At 48.5% G+C, this 19,978-nt stretch overlaps 1 protein-coding gene across 1 annotated transcript in view; it reads left to right on the top strand.

Moving 5' to 3' along the window:
* The window catches only part of unc80 (unc-80 homolog (C. elegans)), a gene marked incomplete at its 5' end in the record, with an annotated part of 30,578 nt that overhangs the window by 8,416 nt on the left and 2,184 nt on the right, over positions 1–19,978 (top strand). Inside the window, 46 exons of the mRNA XM_079296388.1 lie at positions 114–164; positions 645–793; positions 1,843–2,006; positions 2,685–2,783; positions 3,031–3,239; positions 3,967–4,073; positions 4,234–4,387; positions 5,288–5,460; positions 5,545–5,757; positions 5,861–5,996; positions 6,361–6,494; positions 6,716–6,893; positions 7,002–7,211; positions 7,348–7,445; positions 7,544–7,747; positions 7,828–7,935; positions 8,071–8,209; positions 8,513–8,694; positions 8,855–8,986; positions 10,615–10,801; positions 10,940–11,071; positions 11,154–11,297; positions 11,548–11,648; positions 11,823–11,909; positions 12,014–12,197; positions 12,342–12,436; positions 12,734–12,823; positions 13,003–13,104; positions 13,248–13,428; positions 13,521–13,786; positions 13,953–14,087; positions 14,187–14,334; positions 14,465–14,555; positions 14,670–14,840; positions 14,914–15,006; positions 15,116–15,334; positions 15,438–15,668; positions 16,941–17,064; positions 17,152–17,277; positions 17,372–17,495; positions 17,623–17,829; positions 17,909–18,093; positions 18,201–18,366; positions 18,475–18,654; positions 18,739–18,886; positions 19,213–19,269. Coding sequence (XP_079152514.1) covers positions 114–164; positions 645–793; positions 1,843–2,006; positions 2,685–2,783; positions 3,031–3,239; positions 3,967–4,073; positions 4,234–4,387; positions 5,288–5,460; positions 5,545–5,757; positions 5,861–5,996; positions 6,361–6,494; positions 6,716–6,893; positions 7,002–7,211; positions 7,348–7,445; positions 7,544–7,747; positions 7,828–7,935; positions 8,071–8,209; positions 8,513–8,694; positions 8,855–8,986; positions 10,615–10,801; positions 10,940–11,071; positions 11,154–11,297; positions 11,548–11,648; positions 11,823–11,909; positions 12,014–12,197; positions 12,342–12,436; positions 12,734–12,823; positions 13,003–13,104; positions 13,248–13,428; positions 13,521–13,786; positions 13,953–14,087; positions 14,187–14,334; positions 14,465–14,555; positions 14,670–14,840; positions 14,914–15,006; positions 15,116–15,334; positions 15,438–15,668; positions 16,941–17,064; positions 17,152–17,277; positions 17,372–17,495; positions 17,623–17,829; positions 17,909–18,093; positions 18,201–18,366; positions 18,475–18,654; positions 18,739–18,886; positions 19,213–19,269 — 6,814 coding nt within the window. The remainder of the gene's footprint in view (positions 1–113; positions 165–644; positions 794–1,842; positions 2,007–2,684; positions 2,784–3,030; positions 3,240–3,966; positions 4,074–4,233; positions 4,388–5,287; positions 5,461–5,544; positions 5,758–5,860; positions 5,997–6,360; positions 6,495–6,715; positions 6,894–7,001; positions 7,212–7,347; positions 7,446–7,543; positions 7,748–7,827; positions 7,936–8,070; positions 8,210–8,512; positions 8,695–8,854; positions 8,987–10,614; positions 10,802–10,939; positions 11,072–11,153; positions 11,298–11,547; positions 11,649–11,822; positions 11,910–12,013; positions 12,198–12,341; positions 12,437–12,733; positions 12,824–13,002; positions 13,105–13,247; positions 13,429–13,520; positions 13,787–13,952; positions 14,088–14,186; positions 14,335–14,464; positions 14,556–14,669; positions 14,841–14,913; positions 15,007–15,115; positions 15,335–15,437; positions 15,669–16,940; positions 17,065–17,151; positions 17,278–17,371; positions 17,496–17,622; positions 17,830–17,908; positions 18,094–18,200; positions 18,367–18,474; positions 18,655–18,738; positions 18,887–19,212; positions 19,270–19,978) is intronic.

Here is a 19,978-nt window from a genome sequence, read left to right as displayed (position 1 = left end):
TCTCGAGTTCGCCTCCTCCCAGAGGTGGGGTGCCACGTCCTTTCTGCCACCGCGTACATGTCTGTGCTGGCCTGATGTCAATCAACTTGTGCCCCGCCTCTTTTCTCTTGCAGAGTACGGCAGTGCAGGTGAGAGGTCCAGGAGGGCGAAAAAAAGAAACATCGGTAGATACACATGATCAATAACCGTCAATAAATACAGCAATCAGATGAATATACTCATCACCTGATCAGACCCTTCCCTAGGCACCGCTTCCATTGCTGCACCCCTCACTCTCTCCTGAAACTGACAAAACTCGCCTGCACCAACATTTGAATGATTACATCTGGTATTTATAGAGCTTATATATTTTGCAAAGATAGTTTAACTGGACCAAGAGGATAAGCCCCATACTCTATGTTTTTATAGCAGGCCTTAGTCACTTGCATGCATTCCTTATCCCCTACCCAGAATCCTTTTCAGTTTGCTTCTCCCCCATAATGCTTTATGGACCCTTTTCCTTTGTCCCCCCCCCCCTTCCCTCCCTGTTGTATGGAATCTGTTTTATACTCAAGCTGGTCAGCTGTCAATAATGTCCTCCCCACGCTGACTAAACCCCCCCCCCGTGTGATCCGTGGTCTCTCCCGCCTCCCTCTTGCTTCCAGACAAGGCAGGCTTCGGTAACAACTTCACCACGGGGGACAACAAGTCCGTGGCCCAGAATATGGAGGCGGTTGTGGTGGGCTGCATGTTCAAGTCTCTCATAACCCGCTGCGCCTCGACCACACACGAGCTGCACAGCGCCGAGAACCTGGTGAGCGGTGTGCCAAACCATCACCATCCCTCCATCTGCCTCTCTCCGTTTTCATCTCCCCCAGCCGTCTCCGTGGCTCTCCCTCGCTGCAGCCTGTGCTCTCACTAGATTCACACACTCGTATATTTCCTTTGGCTGGATGCTGGAGTTGAATTATTAATGACTCATTTTGCACTGAGCCAAAAGACAAACAATCACTCATGCCGCCTTTGTTAATGCCTTGTCATACATGATGAATTGGATGAGAGGTACTTAATCTCACTGTGGGAATAAAGACATTAACTTGAGCTTTTCTCAGTTATTTTTTACAAATAGAGAAAGGATATATTAATTAAAAATAGCAGCAACCGATCCCTATATTGTCAGAATATTATATAATATCAGCAGACGACACACTGAATATTTGTGCTGTTTTTAACATGCACTTTCACGTGACTTTTGTGTCTCACATGATGGCTGCAGAGTGTCTCAGAGTGTTGCTTCTCAGACCTTTTATGCACGCTCAGAGGCAAGTCAAAGTGCATCACGCCAACATCTAAAACACACGGAAGAGGAGACAAACACACTGGATAAGTTCCAGAGCAGTCACAGTGCAGCCACAGTGGCCTGTGTTATCATCAATAGTTTGTTGATTATAACCCTGTCTTCGTATTTGTCTAAGTTCATGTGTAAGAGCACTGAGGTACCGTGACCACTCGTGGTGCCTCCAAAGCCTCAAGGCTGCCTTGGCTGGTGCACGTTGGCGGAAGATGACACACTTTTCGAGGCAGGCTTGATTATGGCTCAGGATCAGAGGCCACCCACTCACAAGCTGGAGCTGTTGTCTTGACAAACTCGAGCTCGCTCATACATACATCATCCATTTATGCATCTATATGCACACTGTTTGAAGCTGACTGCACGGCAATATCAGCCTGATTCTACGTCCGAGCAGTCCGTTTTCTTTGTCTTGTTCTTGCTCTGACACGTTTTGTCGTTCACACGCCTTTTCCCGCTCTCGCACATACCCTCTCTTTCTCTAACTTGTTTGCCACCGTCTTCCTCTCCAGGGCCTGTACTGTGACATCCGCCAGCTGGTGCAGTTCATTAAGGAGGCCCATGGAAATGTGTTCCGCAGGGTTGCACTGAGCGCGCTCCTGGATAGCGCCGAGAAGGTCGCCACCACCAAGAAACCCGAAGAGAAGGAAGAGGCCAAACAGCCCGGACCCAGAAGGTACTGGCCAATCAGCGGCCAGAAACGGTCTCTGTGACATCATTTCAAGTTAAATCGACAAAAAAAGTCCTGTACTGATTAAAGTTGAAGTGTCGTTGAGCATAGACCTTAAACGCCCCTCCTCTTATGAAGTGGTAACAAAATATGTATCATCCAATCACAGTGATTGGTTGCGTGAGGTCTTACTTTCTCCCAATCAGAGCTACGCTTCCCATCCCCGCTGGCTGTTTTTTTTTTTCTTTATGTTTTTTTCTGTCCTGTCTGCATCTGTTTTTCTTGCTTGAGTGACTGATTTGATGTTGGCCCTGCCAGGAGGCCCCTCCTCTATTTGTTACCTCATCACGTGACCGCCGAACTAGAAATGGAGGTCACATGACCGCATTAAAGACGTGCACCCTGTATAAGAGCTGTTTCAGCTGTTAGACATGGCCCTTTACATCGACTGTTAGTAATGTAAGTATTAGAAATAAAAATAATATATATATTTCAAAAAAGGAATAAATGGCGAATGATTAAATGTCATAGAAGAATACATAATTAAACTTGGGCACATATACATGTATGGTTTGCATAATAGGGGCAGAGGTCCATAATTTAGTAGGAGGAGAGTTCTCTCGGCATCTGAACCGGGTGGCCTGAGCGCTCTGTGTGTGTGTGTGTGTGTGTGTGTGTGTGCAGGTCAGAGGCGGGTGTGTCCGGGGAGAAGGGTCAGTTGTCCAGTGCTGCAGATGAGTGTCGCAGCTACATCTCCAGCAGACCCCCCCAGACACCCGAACAGTGAGTGTCCACCTCACAGCATCTCCATATAGCACCATCTATGTCGAGCCCAGCTGCCATTACTCAAAATAGGAAAACATTTAAAACTCTTCCTGTTGCTTCCCCTCCCTACTTAAAAAAAAAAAGCTACAGTGTACAACGTTCATTTGACACTGAAAGACATACAAACGTGTGCAAGCTGAAGATTTGATCCTTGAGTAAACATTCAAATCCGACCTTCCTTCGCTCACCCTCTCTGTCCCGCCAGTGATGAACAGATCCCGGGTGCTCTGCTCGGCAGGAAGGACTTCTGGAGGAAGATGTTTAAGTCGCAGAGTGCCGCCAGCGACACCAGCAGCCAATCGGAGCAGGACACCTCGGACTGCACCACCGCGCACTCTGGCACCACCACCGACCGGCGCTCTCGCTCCAGATCTCGTCGCATTTCACTTCGCAAGAAACTGAAGCTGCCGATCGGTACGAGAGCATTTATCGTGCAAAACAGGTTTTCTGACAGTCAAGGATAGTATGTATTTCCATGACCATACCTCATTGCATTCGCTGTCCCAAGTGTCGCCCTGAACTTCACTCTAACATGCTGTGTTTTGTGTGTGCCAAACATTGGACCGTTACCTGCCGTCAGGCCAAGTCACGTCATCTCTTTTGGTCTGTTTGCTGTTCCTTTTTGTGCCTCAGCGTGCCGTGGGACTGTTCGCCGACCGCTCACTCGCTCTGTCTTACGTATGTGGATGTGGAACCATCTCCATGCAGTATTTGTTTCATGTCTGTTTGTGTTTGCCGATATCTCCCAATGTGTACGTCGTCACAGGCCCGGGTCGAGTCGTATTTGCATGACCATCTTTCTACGGTATACCACTATAAATACCACTAGACCAGGTCTTGTGTTTACATTGTCTCATAAAAGCGACAAAAGTTAGTTTTGCACCTTTTTTTTTTTTTTTTTACAATTTTTGAATGAACCTCAGTCTGTGAATCTATGTGACTTTAACATAACGTTGAGGGAATGCTCTCCCCTTCTTTTCTTCCTCTACCCAACCCTTGCGTGTGTGTGTGTGTGTGTGTGTGTGTGTGTGTGTGTGTGTGTGTGCATGTGCACTCGCCGTCACAACCCAGTGTGTGCTATACGTCATACATTCCTTTGTACATCTGTTCATGTACATTTGTTGTGTCCACGTGTCTCCAGGAAACTGGCTGAAGCGTTCCTCTCTTTCTGGACTGACTGACGGTGTTGAGGACCTGCTGGATATCAGCTCAGTGGATCGACTCTCCTTCATACGTCAGAGTTCAAAGGTCAGGAGGAATGAACCGGAAAAAAAGGCTCTAAAACAGCATTTTGGACTTTTATTTTGAAAGATGAAATAAAAGAGAATAAACCAGTTGTTTGAAGAGAACTGATGTGAAAGAAACAAATGCACAGATCTTATGTCGGGTGTGTTTGTGTGTGTTTTAGGTGAAGTTCACCAGTGCGGTGAAGCTGCTAGAAGGGGGCGCGGTGGGGCCGGAGTACGCCAGGGACGAGGAGGAGAATTTCTTCAAGCGGCTCGGTAAATGGAGGTCTGGCAGGAGGAATCCATCCAAGCTTCACCACACAGAAGAGAAAGATGGTAGACCTCCCCCAGCCCGGGGTGCCCCTTGCCCACCCACGCCCCATCGTCCTTTGTCTATTTCTCTCTCTCTTCCTGCCCCTGCCTCTGTTTGTCCGTGTGGTGTCGTGTCTTGCCTCGCAAGTCCTGGTCTTTTCTCTTCTGCCAGTTTTTCCGTCCGCCATTCTCCATGTCAGCTCGGCCGGATAGCTGCCTGCTACCCTCTGTTAGCCTAAATGTGTTACTTTCAACCCCATCACTGTCGGAAAAGCACGTTCTGTTCTCTCCAACAATGAACCCCCTCCTCTTTCTTTCACCCACTGGTGGAAAGAGAGGAACGGAGGTGTGGGATCAACTCATATACCTACGAAACCATCTTTCTACTGTCGAGCGTATCTCTGTGCTACTGTGTCAAGCATGACGCTGTCAGTGCTCTCGCCGTCTCTTCTGTGGTGATGTCTGGTGGTATTTTCCAATGCCTGAGTTTCAGTAAAGTGATAAAAACAGAATGGTCCACAGACAGCTTTCCTCTGTACGGCTTTGGTTACACTTGTCATTTCAGCCTGTTTCATTGGAGCCCATTGTGGAAAATCTATGACACAAGAGACCTGAAGATGGCCTCTCTGTGCCATTGTCTTTGTGTCTCTGAGATGTCATTCAATTCAAATCCAAGTGTAACCACTGCCGATGGCTGTGCGTCCATCTCTCACTCAGCTTCATGTGTCGGTGGCTCTTCAGTGCTTTTCGTCAAACGTCCTGGATGGTGATGTTGCTTCATGCAATGTCTATATATAATCTTCAGTGCAGTCTTTACAAAGAATTACACCCAAATAGACTTCTTTTTTTGAAAACAAAAAAATCTCTTCACTTGTTCTGTTGTACTCTATTCTCCTCTCCTCTTTTATTCACACTTTCCTTCAGGACCCCACGGTTTCCAAGAGCGTCTAGCAGCCAGTCAGGAGGCCATGAAGAACAAGAATGTGGTGAATCTGGGCGCCATTCGACAGGGCATGAAACGCTTCCAGTTCCTGCTGAACTGCTGTGAGCCGGGAACCATACCCGACGCCTCCATCCTTGCCGCTGCTCTGGACCTGGTGCGTTTAACAAACCGCGCGTATTCACTTCTGTTCCGTCATCGCTGACATTAAAATCTCTTATCGACGTTCTGGTTCTTCCAGGAAGCGCCGGTCGTGGCCCGGGCCTCCCTCTTCCTCGAATGTGCCCGATTTGTGCACCGCTGTAATCGCGGCAACTGGCCGGAGTGGATGAAGGGCCACCACGTAAACATTACCAAGAGAGGTCTGTCCAGGGGTCGATCACCCATCGTGGGCAACAAAAGAAACCAGAAGCTCCAGTGGAACGCTGCCAAACATTTCTGCCAGTGGGGAGACGTGAGATAAAGATTCCTGGCATCAGTTATCTAGCATATATGGCTACATATGTGTATATATAGTGTATATTTGAGTGTTTCTCTCTGGTTTTTTAACCGCTCAGGCAATCGGCACGAGGCTCAGTGAGCTCTGTCACTCTGACAGCGAGAGCCCCGCAAACATCCTGGGTTACACGTTTGATGAAGAGACCAAACGGAGAATGAGAAAAGAAGACGAGGAAGAGGACTATTTGGATGACAGTGAGTCAGAGGAGAGTTTAATGCTTTAACAGCGCATCTTTGGTGGATTGTTGGTTTTGTAAAATATTGTTTTTTTTCAAGAATTAAAGTAAAATATTCTTTATCATTCTTACTTAACGTATGTGACAGAATAATCCTTACCTCAAGGTTATTTATTTTATTGTTTTCTGGTGCTTTCAACCACATCTCATTGTCTTCCTCGGCATATTGTTAACTCACTTGTCATTATGTGACGTAAGTACGAGACTTGGACAAGCAGACCACACTGACGACCACAAGACACAAGTTGAAAGCTGGACTTCGAGTAAAGTTTTCTTCACTGACCAACATTTCAATGTTCTAACCACATTATTTTATTTTGAAGACACAGTCAATCCCACAAAATGCGGCTGCCCCTTTGCTCTAAAGATGGCCGCCTGCCAGCTGTTGTTGGAAATCACCACTTTCCTGCGAGAGACCTTTCCCTGCTTGCCACGCCCACGTGTCGAACCACTGGTGGTCAGTCGTCGAATCATAAATATATGCATTCAGTGTGTGTTTGATAGCTATTTAAAAAAACAAGATTATTGTGTTATGAAATTTAGATATTCTGTGTGGAAGTTTGGTAATTGTATGAGATACTAATTGCAATAAAAGAATGCAAATAGAATATTAACAGGGAAACAAATGTGTTTTAATCATAACCATGCACCTTATGGAAACGTCTAATTGGCTTGTAGGATCTGGACAGCTGCCGCATGCGCCTGGACCCGGATCTCGGCCGCCAGCGCTACGAGAGGAAGATCAGCTTCGCGGGCATCCTTGACGACGAGGATGGACACGATTCGCTCAACAGCAGCAGCCATACGCTGAAGTCTGACACCACCTGCGATGAGAAGAAGCAGCAGGAAGTTCAAGGTGAGGTCTGGGTGTCGTACAGACTCGGCCATTTGGGTTTATAGCTCCCGGGTCTGCTTATCACTTCAAATAATTTAGATAATCTCGCCCCACTTCCCTCACCTCCAGCGCCAATCCGAAAGATCCGCATCGGAGGCTCCCGGCTGCTTCAGATCAAAGGGGCTCGCAGTTTCCGCATCAAGAAAGGCGGCTCTCTGTCCTCCATACGCCGGGCCGGGAGCCTCAAGAGCACCAAGATGCCCCGACAGGACTCCGAGTCAGAGAACGACGAGGGGCTGCTGTCACAAACGCACAGCAGGGACACAGTCACTGACATAGGTAAGGACAAAACAAGTCCGGATGACATTACTCTTTCGTTTAGTTTCCACTCAATTTCAAAAGTTGTGCTGACCATTTATTTCAAAAATAAAAATGTATAATTGTAACATTTTCATGTGCTTGTTTCCTGTTGCAGGCAGTCCCTTCAGCACCAGTGAGCCCAGCATAGAACCAGAGGGCCCGGGCTCTGGAGGAGCAGAGGACAACTACCACCGCAACATGTCCTGGCTCCATGTACGGGCCTTTAATATGTGCATGAGTGCATGTGGTGTCTTCCTTTCCGACACACTGACTCCCCCTCTCCCCCCCCTCTCTTTTCTCTCTCGGCACAGATTATGATCCTGCTGTGCAACCAGCAGAGTTTCATCTGTACCCACATCGACTTCTGCCACCCGCGCTGCTACCAGCACCACAGCCGCTCCTGTGCCCGACTGGTACGCGCCATCAAGCTGGTGTACAGTGAGACGGTGGACAGCCTGAGGGAGGACAGCGCCTCCTCTGGTGTTATCGGCTCACGTCCCAAGAAGAGCCAAGAGGTAAGGTTTCACAAACCGTCGATCCTGTTTTGAAATGTCTGTTTTTGCCGGCGGTTAATGAACATGTCTGTGCCTTCAAGTGTTCAGACAAGTCTTGCCTGAGGACCCCGTCGATGAAGAGAAGACCCACTGACTCCAACGCAGAGGGGAAGAAGGATACCGGCATGCTCAAGTACATCCGCAACCAGGTGAGCTACTTTTCAGACTTAATGATTCAGAAGAGGAAATAACAACAATGGAACCAAATGAACGAGATATATATATATACAACCAAACTGCTGTTCATGAGATTTTCTTTGTTGTCGGTTTGTTGTGCGTCTCAGGTGATGAGCCTGTCACCGGCACCTCTTTCGCTGCTGATCAAGGCAGCTCCCATCCTGACCGACGACATGTATGGAGACATCCAGCCCGCGGCCTGGGAGCTCTTGCTCAGTGTGGATGAACATATGGCCGCTGCTGCCGGTGAGTCGGCCATCAGGCTGTGCATCCGTGACCTGTGGATCTCCTGGTTGTTGTGCCCTTCATCCATGATTTTAGATTGTGAAAGCATACATGAAGTACTTTATTGAATTGGGATTTAAAATAGCTTCACTCTTGTGTAAAACAATTCAATGGCCATGTCCTTTAATATCTTTATTCTCTTTCTATTTATCCGTCGCTGCCTCTTTTTTTTCCGTATCCTCTCTCTTGCCCTCTTCACTCCCTTTTTTTTTTTAAATGTCTTCCTCTCCTCATTCCCCCCCCCCTCTCTGACTCCCCCTCCAGCTGCCATGTTCCTGCTGTGTGCGGTAAAAGTCCCCGACGCGGTGACCGAAATGATGATGGCGGAGTTCCAGCACCAGGAGGCCTGCCAGCGCATCAACTCCGTCCTGAAGTTTTACACACTCTGGCGTTTTCGCTACCAGGTGTGGCCCCGCATGGAGGAAGGAGCCCAGCAGATCTTTAAGGTACAAATAAGAATGCTTTCTTGTTTATATTCATCCCCCCCAACTTCAAAAGGTTGTCCAGAAAGGTTAAGAATGGTTCTTAATCTCTACGCTAGCACATGTTTTATTGAAAACATACCATCTCACATGACCCGTTTCCTGCTGTATTTATCTGTTTCAGATCCCTCCACCCAGCATCAACTTCACTCTTCCATCTCCTATACTGGGCATGCCCTGTGTCCCCATATTTGACCCTCCCTGGGTGCCCCAGAACACAGGCAGCGGCCGGGACCCAATCAATGAAGACCAGTCTGTAAGTCTGAGCCCCTGATCAAGTGCGTGGCCTAATATGCATTTGTCTACAATCGAAAATTGCGTGAACATTTGGTCTTTAGTGGCAGTCGTATTTCATCACTTTTAATATGTCGTGGATGCATTTGAGGTGAATCCCTGCTGACTTTCAAATGCACCTGTGAATGTGACATCACAAACAAACTGACCTAGTTTGGTTGCTTTAGATTCAACGTGAATTCAAGGGTCTGTTCACCCAAAAACACATGTTTTCTCACTTCCCTATAGTGCTAGCTGGCCATGCATGTTGGTTTAATTGAATTTGTCCATGTTTTGAGGACACGGTCCTCAGACATTAGCATGACTATGGCTTATTTTAAACCGATTTTAAATTCTGTGTCCTGCACTGTAATTCAAACTATCCGCATGGTTAGATACAACTAAGGGGTAAGTGAGGAAATGTGTTCTTTCACAATTTCGGTGAACTGACCCTTTCGATCCCGTAACCTGTAAAAACATGTCCGTTTTTAACAGCTGGTGTCTCGTTTTGGATTGAGTCCTGCTTAAAGCCCACGGGTACAAATGCACTGTCGACTGCTTTAATTAACACATGTGTTATTGCTCGTGCAATGTGAACAACTGCACCAAGAAATCTGCTAATCCCAGAACAATATACGTGTTTCAGGACATTTAAAGTACAACAGATTTCTTGGCGTTTCCTTTTTACTTTCTTGTCTTTTTGTTTTTCGTTAAAAACCATGAATATCAAAATATGTTTGTCGATTTTTTGATGAGCACCTGCTCTATAATTTATCTATCGACTGTCTTTGTTTTTAGTACTCCACATTAATTCAGTCAGTCCATGCCATAGTAAGTTGGTATTTCTGTCCGGATGTTTGTGCTGATGCATCTTGTTACCTCAGATCATTACTGACAGGAGGGGAAACGTTCTCCATTGAGTGTTTTCAGCCCATTTGGGGAGCTGTAGGTTTTTCATCATGGGTCAGAAGCTGGGGCAGTTTCATTTCAGATAGTTGCATCTTGATCACACCACACTCAAAAAGCGTTCAAGCTCTTGCTCTGATTGGACGAAAGGAAAAAAGATTTTTTTTAAATAACAGCATGCATCGGACATTCAAGACATGTTGTGTGTTGTGCTGTAGCTGCATGGTCATTGGATGAGAATGACTTTGCTGTGTGTGTTTTCCATATCATGCGTTCAGCCTATTTGGATGTGTACGAGCACTCGTGCGAATGCTGTGAGGCATTTACTGTACACGAGACACAGTCAATTCTCCAAATTCCAGTCTGAATACATTCATTTGTTGTCACAATTTAGTTGTGATTGAAATTGTCATATTCAAGACTTCAACAGTGTTCTTCATGATGCTCGGGATAGCGTTAGAGCATGAGATCAATGTGCTGGAGGAGAGTTACTGTGTTAATGTGTTGTCCGGTCATTTGACTTTACCAAATGCTCCTCAGACGTAACCGTGAGCCTCGAATAGCTGTGCACACACGTTCCTGAAAGAGTTCAACTGCCAAATATTGTATTCATTTGTGCACTCCCTCGTTCTGAACTGTCTGTATGTTTGCACCCGCTGTTCTACCTCCGTGCCGTTTGATCCAACGCATTGCCACCCTTTCCAGAAATCCTTCTCGGCGCGGGCGGTGTCGCGCTCCCACCAGCGAGCCGAGCACATCCTGAGGAACCTGCAGCAGGAGGAGGAGAAGCGGCGTCTGGGGCGCGAGGCCAGCATCATCACGGCCATCCCCGTGGCTCAGGAGGCCTGCTACGAGCCCACGTGCAGCCCCCCGCCTGAGCAGGAGGAAGAAGGTGGGGCCACCAGGCACACACAAGGATATATGACACAGAAATGCAAGGTTTGCTGGGAACTGGTAAGCATGCTGTGCCCTAATAGCGTGTTGTTTTTCCTGTATCTGTGCTGGTCATGTCGGGCATTGATCCCGCCAGCAGAAGAAGTGGTGAACCTGGCATCACGCCGTCTGTCTGTCAGCCCATCCTGCACCTCCAGTAACTCCCACAGGAACTACTCTTTCCGCCGGGGCTCTGTGTGGTCTGTCCGCTCACTGGCCAGCGCTGAAGGTATGAAAACCAAAAAATCCCTGAGAACTGCGATCAAAAGAAAACGTCTCTTCCCACTGACAAGTTTTCGTTTCTTTACCAGATGAAGAGAACACAACAGAACACACTCCGACCCACCACATGTTACAGCCACCCCAAGCCGTCTTCCCAGCATGCATCTGTGCTGCAGTCCTACCGATAGTGCACCTGATGGAGGACGGGGAGGTCCGGGAGGACGGTGTGGCTGGTAGGTTTCATCGTCTTCAGATTCAATGTTGAAATGTAAAAAAATTGCACTCAGTTAAACATCTATTCAGCTCAGTGTCGGACCCAATATAAAAACATTTGTTGATAGATTCTCCTGCATTATGTCATCATTGATTTTTCAGAAAATACATTGGAATCAATATTTTTCATGTTTTCAGGGAATGTGCAGGACTGTTCATGGTCACATGCTGTGTTTGCAAGTACATATATTTCCTTTCTTGGTTATTCAGTGAGTGCTGTTGCCCAACAAATCCTGTGGAACTGCCTGATTGAAGATCCGGCCCTGGTTCTCCGCCACTTCCTGGAAAAGCTAACCGTGAGCAATCGCCAGGTAGGTGAACATCCGAAGAACAAAACCAAAGCCTCGGATCAGATCAATCACAACCCGAAGGGGCTTTTCTTTACAGTTACACTTGCTGTAAGTCAATAAGGACAAATGCACATGCTAAAGGCTTAAAATAGGAAATGTAAGATGTGACTTGTGTCCTTTGTGTTGTTATGTCAGGATGAGCTGATGTACATGCTGAGGAAGCTCCTGCTCAACATTGGAGATCTGCCGGCCCAGACCTCTCACATCCTCTTCAACTACCTGGTGAAGCAACAGATCATACTTTACCTTTTTCTTTTATCATCAGAACTCTTTAAAATCTCAGTTAATTAACCATCACTTTTCTTCATTCAACCTCCCCCTGCTAGGTGGGACTGATCATGTATTTTGTGCGGACCCCGTGTGAGTGGGGAATGGACGCCATCTCGGCCACGTTGACCTTCCTGTGGGAGGTGGTCGGCTATGTGGAGGGGCTCTTCTTCAAGGACCTCAAGCAGACCATGAAGAAGGAGCAGTGTGAGGTCAAGCTGCTGGTCACTGCATCCATGCCAGGTGAACTTAGAGATACTTTGATTCAGTTAAGATCCAATTTAGGCTCCAGAGCTCAGCTGAGACCTGAAGAACCTTCGATTTGATTCAAACAGGATGACATCAATAATATGTCAAATCTATTTGAATATTTTACTGTGGATGCAGGAACCAAAACCCTGGTGGTGCACGGGCAGAACGAATGTGATATCCCAACACAGCTTCCAGTCCATGAAGACACTCAGTTTGAAGCCCTACTCAAGGTAAGGAACCACAAGTCAACGTACCAGTGCAGCAATGTAAAAGAAAATACTCCACCACCATCACAAGCCCTGCATTCAAAATCTTACTTCAGCAAAAGTTCAGAAGTATCAGCAAAATGTACTCGTAGAAGAACTTGTTCTGCACAGAAATTACCCCCGTGACTGATATATTATTATATGAGGTTATTATATTTGTAGGGTCAATGTGTACGCACTGCTTTGATGTTTGTATTTTCTTTTTTTTTTTTGCTTTTCACAAGTTTCTTTTGTCAAAACACATTTTTTCTCCCCAACCAGGAGTGCCTGGAATTCTTCAACATTCCCGAGGCCCGATCTGCGCACTACTTCCTCATGGACAAACGATGGAACCTCATCCACTATAGCAAGGTGCTGTAGGTGCATTGGTTTGGTATAGCGAGGGATGGAAGATGAATATTATGTGAACCAAGGTGCATCTTGGTACACAAAGGAGGAGCTCGGCTGGACTTCCTCTTCTTGTTTCTGAGGCAATATTTGAACATTTTCTGTGTACTCTCCAAACCAATATTGATATTTACCTCCTCCAGACATATGTAAGAGACATCTACCCCTTCAGGAGATCAGTCTCTCCCCAGCTCAACCTGGTCCACATGCTGCCTGAGAAAGGACAGGAGCTCATCCAGAAACAGGTGTGATGGATTTCCAATTTGACGCTTAAGGCTTTGTGAAATTAGTCTGCATTCAATCAACACCGAATGCAAACAGACAACAGAGTGGTAACATGGTAAAAACATGGTTAAAAATACTTTTTCCATCTCTGTTCTTCTTCTAGGTGTTTTCTCGTAAACTAGAGGAAGTCGGTCGGGTCCTCTTCCTCATCTCCCTCACACAAAACATGCCAGCTGTGCACAAGCAATCCCACGTCTCCCTGCTGCAGGAAGACCTCCTCCGCCTGCCATCCTTCCCACGAACCGCCATCGACGCAGAGTTCTCGCTGGTCAATGAGCCACAAGGTGAGACCAATTCAAACTGCGTCATCAGACGCTTGAATACAATTCATTCTATACCTTTTCAACCACCGTCTCCTCCTCCCCGCCTCTCCCAGGGAAGGAGCTGTTTGGGTTGGACACCCTCCACAAGGTGCTGTGGATCAAGCTGCTGGAGGAGATGTTTCTGGGCATGCCCAGTGAGTACCCGTGGGGCGACGAGATGATGCTATTCCTCAACGTCTTCAACGGGGCTCTGCTGCTGCACCCGGAGGACAGCGCCCTCCTCAGGCAGTACACAGCCACCGCCATCAACACCGCTGTTCACTTCAACCATCTCTTCTCCCTGAGCGGTTACCAGTGGATCCTGCCAACCATGCTGCAGGTACGGATACAAGTGTTCCCAAAAAATATCGAATAGGAGACTCAACTTGCATAGCCCGCCCACCCAAAAGCAAGCAAAACAACACAAAAAAATGCAATTATCTTCGTTCAACTGGCCTCATTTCACACCATGTTATCATACCTTCCTCTCTGTATCGTCACGACAGGTCTATGCTGACTATGAGAGCGACCCTCTACTGAGGCAGAGCATCGAGTTCTGCTGCCGGCAGTTCTACATCCTCCACCGCAAACCCTTCATCCTGCAGCTGTTTGCCAGTGTGGCTCCGCTGCTGGAATTCACAGTAAGACTGCTGAGTGCACATATTCCAATCAATGGGGAACTTAATACACGCATGGCTTTTGGGTTTTCTTCATCCATCTGTCTCCATTTGCAATTCCAGACCAGCACCAGCACTGGTCTTGCTAAAGGCGTGTCGGCTCAGTGTCTGTTTGACCTGCTGGTCTCTCTGGAGGGGGAGGCCCCAGACGCTCTGGATGCTCTGGATGCTCTGGAGCTGGTTAAGGCTGAGAAACCTCTACGCTCTCTCGGTAAACGGTCACTTTCCCGCGCACGTTGCGGTCTTTTATCAAAATGAAGCCTTCATCGTGTCTGGAAAGCTCCTGCTAATACTTTTATTTGGTATTTGAACAAATAGAGGGCTGTACTTTTTTGTTGCAGATTTTTGTTATGGTAATGAGGACTTTTCCGTCAGCGAGGCCATCAAGCTGTGTGTCACCGTGATTGCCTACGCCCCTGAATCCTTCAGGAGGTATGGAAACACATCGAAGAGGCGTCAAGGATTCATCCTCTCGTCTTGTATCTTCTTCTTCTCCTCCGCGGCAGTTGTTTTCCGTCTTCTAACGGTCTGCTTGTATCTCTCCAGCCTCCAGATGCTGATGGTGCTGGAGGCCCTGGTCCCCTGCCACCTCCAGAAGCTGAAGATCAACACGGTTACAATGGAGTCGGCCTCGGCTGCCAGGGATGAGATTGCAGCCATCGCTGCTCTGGCCACATCCCTGCAGGCGCTCCTCTACAGCTCAGAGACCCTCACAAGGTCCGACTCGCCCCCATGCAACAAGTCTCAGAGTCTTTTTAGCTGCTTACAATCTTCATAACTTTATCAACAGGCCCATGACAGCCCCCCAGATGTCCCGCTGTGATCAGGGCCATAAAGGAGGCACTACAGCTAACCACGCCATGTCAGGAGGGGTCAACACCAGGTCAGGACTCTAACTTTGAAGAACTCAACCCTGCGACAGTCCCAGGATAGATGGCTGGTGTGCCGTTCTGGGGTCTGACGTGGCGTTTTTGTTTTATGCATGTGCCCAGGGACAACCTCCACCTGTTGGAGGAAGGCCAGGGCATGCCGAGGGAGGAGCTGGATGAGCGCATCGCCAGGGAGGAGTTCCGCCGGCCCCGGGAGTCGCTGTTAAACATTTGTACCGAGTTTTACAAACACTGCGGGCCGCGACTCAAAATCCTGCAGAACGTCGCCGGTGAGCCGCGGGTCACGGCCCTGGAGCTGCTCGACATCAAGTCCCACATGAGGTATGTATCTGACGTGCCTTAGGTTATTTATTCTGTTGCTGTTTAGCTCTATAGTACTGTTCAGTTACACTGACGATGTGTCTGTGTGTGCCTTTTCCCCCAGGCTGGCGGAGATCGCCCACGCCCTGCTGAAGCTGGCGCCCTACGACACCCTGACCATGGAGAGCCGAGGGCTGCGGCGCTACATCATGGAGATGCTGCCCATCACCGACTGGTCGTCCGAGGCCGTCCGCCCCGCCCTCATCCTCATCCTCAAGAGGCTGGACCGCATGTTCAACAAGATTCACAAGATGCCTACGCTCAGGTGCGCTCGCCCACAGGCATTATGCACCAGGTCTGTTGAATACAATCCCTTATCTTTCTCCGTCTCCCTGTGCGTGTATCGTGCTGTGCCGGTGCCGTGGTGTGTACAGTAGATAGACGGCTTCTTGGCACTGTCCTCTGTATCGCTGCCTTGGTGGGTGCTGTACCGTAAGTGCTGCTGTGGCGTGTTTTCATTTACTTGTGGCGCGCGAAAGGAGTCAAATGCATTACTGGGTGCGTGAGGAAGTGTGGACTAAGAATGGATCACAGGAAGTGTCCCCTCTCAGTCAGAGTCCAGTCCTGTGTCATGAATGATGATGCAGATGTGTCGCAGTAAAAGAGTTGGTGTTTTTTTTGATCTGGTTACCTCACCATGTGGAAATAATGAGGCTCATTCTTCTACGTGGTATATGAAAAACAACCATTTTTATCTGAATTTCTTCTCATTCAGAGATGTTGACACTCATATTTCATACTTACGTTCTTTTAATGCTTGCTTTACAAATTGGCATTGTTGCAATGTATCGCAACAGTGTCACAGACGATGGCCACATGATCCTTACGACAATATCCAATCCAGTATAATGTTGAATCATTAATAATAATAGTGATGAACTTTATTTTTATTGCACACTACATTTATAAAAGCCGCTCAGATTGCTAAGAAAAAAAACCCATTTAATTTAATTTAAACAATGGAAATTGGACATTTTTTATAATCGAACATTTTAGTGAGATTCAATAAAAGTAAGCAAGGCGACAGAATATAATAATCGAAAGGTTCCACGAGTATATAGCTGCCTCTCAGTACTACTTTTGTCTTCACTTTTTATATTTTGAATGCTGTGATATTTGGTAAAACAATCACGAAATTCCAATACCACAAATACCGCCGCACACACCTGCGTCCTCTTCCATGGCACAAGACTGGCTCAGAGGGGCCGCTGGTCACAGATGTGTGCGTCACACCAGGATCTGTTGCTGCAGTGTTCAGCTGGCTATGTTTGTGAGCTTTGCACTATTTGTTGTCGGTATGGCCTTTACCACAGTCATTAAGGTGATGATTATATGGAGGAGAATGTTAACAGAGTGGTAAGTGTTTCATGTTAACGGCCTTTTTTTTTTTTTATCTGCTTTACATTTAATATCATGCCACATTCAAGTCATATCAAAACAACAGAACGTCTTGAATTCGTCCCACGTGACACGAATGTGGCATTTCTGCTTTTGTCTATTTTTAAATTCATAAAAAATATGCTTTATTTGGGTGCGGGATGGTGTTGTATGGGTGGGTGTTCTCCAGGAGACAGGTGGAGTGGGAGGCAGCCAGCAGCCTGATCGAGGGGATCTGCCTGACCCTGCAGCGACAGCCCATCATCTCCTTCCTCCCACACCTTCGCTCGTTGATCAACGTCTGCGTCAACCTGGTATGGAAACGCACAGACGCACAACGCCTGCGCACGCCGGTCGGTACCGTGGTTTGAGTCGTGCCGTTTCTTTGTGCCTGGTGTCAGGTGATGGGTGTGGTCGGTCCCTCCAGCGTGGCCGACGGGCTTCCTCTCCTCCACCTCAGCCCCTACCTCTCGCCTCCGCTGCCCTTCAGCACTGCAGTGGTGCGACTGGTTGCCCTGCAGATCCAGGTCGGCGTCAGTTGAACCTAATCTGGCTCTTCATTGGACATCTAATCATCAGCAGCTCTAATCGTCCATTTTCTACTTTTGTTTTCCATCCCAGGCGTTGAAGGAGGACTTTCCTCTCAGCCACGTGATCTCACCTTTCACCAATCAGGAGAGGCGAGAGGGGATGCTGCTCAACCTGCTCATTCCCTTTGTGCTCACTGTGGGCTCTGGAAGCAAAGGTAAAAGCCGATCTGTTGTTTGAGACAGCTCTTTGGTATTGCTTCCCTGGTTAGAATTAAAACACAACACATGAATCAAGTTGTGTGAATGTCTTGAGTTCAATGTCCGTCTGTTTCCTCCTTGCAGATAGCCCCCACCTGGAGCAGCCGGAGATCTTCCTGCTCCTCCAGACGGTCATCAATATCCTGCTGCCTCCCCGCATCATCTCCACCTCCCGCACAAAGAACTTCATGCTGGACGCTTCCCCGGCTCACTGCTCCACCCCGGGCGACACGGGGAAGGATCTGCGCAGAGAGGGGTTAGCAGAGTCCACCAGCCAGGCTGCGTATCTGGGTAGGAATGAAAAGTGACAGCGTTTTATAGCTGCTTTTGGTCCCTTCTCATCCTCTTCCCTCGGACTGTCCCTCTGCAGCTCTGAAGGTGGTGTTGGTTTGCTTTGAGCGCTCGTTGGGAAACCAGTGGTACCGGTTGAGCTTGCAAGTGAAAGAGATGGCTCTGAGAAAAGTGGGCGGCTTGGCCTTCTGGGACTTCATCGACTTCATCGTCCGGACCCGTATTCCTATCTTTGTCCTGCTGAGACCCTTCATACAGTGCAAGGTTAACGACCAGCTTATTTGTTCGTTCACTTTAATTGTGCATGCGCTTTTGAACGGTTTGCCTCTTTTGTCTTCCTCACTGGTCCATGTATGTTCACGCTCGTCTAGTTGTTGACGCAGCCTGCCGACTCCCAGGAGGAGATCACGGCGCGTCACCACATCGCTGACCAGCTGGAGCGACGATTCATCCCGCGCCCTCTCTGCAAGAGCTCCCTGTTCGCAGAGTTCAACAATGAACTCAAGATCCTCAAGGAGGCTGTGCACAGCGGCTCCGGTCAGACACTGAAGCAAAGTTCAAATACCAGATGATTCCTCGAATTGTGAACTTACATTTTTGCCTGTGTGTTGGTGTTTTGACCTGCCCCCCCCCCCCCTCCAACAGCTTACCAGGGCAAGACGTCCATCAGCACGGTGGGCACCTCTACGTCAGCATACCGCCTCAGTTTGGCCACGATGTCGCGCTCCAACACGGGCACCGGCACAGTGTGGGAGCAGGACAGCCAACCGTCGCGCCAACCCTCCCAAGACACGCTCAGCCGCACCGACGAGGACGACGAAGAGAGTCAGAGACGTTCTCATTCCTTTCACATGACAGTCGCCGACAATCGGACCGAAACTCACCGCATCCATCCTTCTCCCCTTCCAGATGACTCCATTAGTATTCCCAGCGTGGTGAGCGAGCACGAAGCCTTTTTGCCTCGGATGATGGCGCAGCGACGCTTCTCCAGCCACGCCACCGGCTCCGCCGCCTCGCAGCCCGAGGTCCCCCGCTCCACCTTGCTGCCCAGCCACAGGTAACGTATCACAACACGCACGCATGCACGCCCACCAAATACACACTCAAACACACCAGCATGGACAAGCACTTTCGTCGTGTCGTTTCTGTTAAAGACAAGTATGGATCAATCAGCCATATCCCACAACCACAGCCATTCTTTCTGTGTATATCTCTGTTGATTGATGGCGTTTTTGTTCAACAGTCTCAGAGCAGAATTGTGAAGTCGCTCAGACTCTGTATCTTGGTAAGAATGTAGTCACAGCACGGCGCTGTCTGGGCTCAGGGTGGTGACGGATCTCGACTACACTCCCTAAACTCCCCCTCCGCCCTCCCTTTTTACAGTGAACCCAATGTGCTAGATGAGTCCCAGGGCCTCCTGCAGGAGGGTAACCTCTCTAGGTACAGTGGCCCTCTCTCTGTGTCTGTCCCGTTTGGTGCGTTCTTGCATCTGTCCGCCGGTGGGAGGGGCATCGCCTCGGGACGGCCCCCCCCCCTCTATTGGCCGCCTCGCCGTTGATCACTCATCCACATCCAATCAAATCGCCTTGGCCCGCCACACCTCCCCTCACTTACCTGTCTCTATCTCCCTCTGTGTGGGTCCAGTGGTACTTGTCTCTGTCCTCTACCCCCCCCCCCCCCCCCCCCTACTTCCTCTTGAGCTCCACACTGACCCTCATCTTCTCAGCTCATCTGCTGTGCTATCTTAACCAGGCCCCTACCCCCTACAAAAACAGCTAAAGAGGGCCCCCGGGGCCAGGGAGCTCTGTCTCACCTCTGTTAGCTGTGGGTCTTCACAGTCGATGTGCCATCACGAGAGTCAGCCTCTCTCCCATTGGTGCCATGGTGTTTCATCCTGTTTACGTGTCTATCAGGCTTCTCGCTGATCAAATTGGGCGTCCTACTCTGGATACCAATCTGTAGGGGCAAGAGGGAACTGGGGTGGCAACTATAACATGAGGACACTTTTGTTTTCTTTGTCCGGTTTTGTCCAATCTTGCTTTTGAGAACTTCAAATCTGATGTCGCCCAATTACAATTTGATTGAACAGAGTCACACGTTAGGAAAAGGCGGGATTTTAAATGTACGAGCGTTGCTACTCCAGCCCCTA

This window comes from Melanostigma gelatinosum, assembly GCF_949748355.1.
Source record: "Melanostigma gelatinosum genome assembly, chromosome: 24".
In the NCBI taxonomy this organism is placed as follows: domain Eukaryota; kingdom Metazoa; phylum Chordata; class Actinopteri; order Perciformes; family Zoarcidae; genus Melanostigma; species Melanostigma gelatinosum.
Note: the sequence above shows the minus strand (reverse complement) of the source record. Positions and strands in the feature narration are given on the sequence as shown.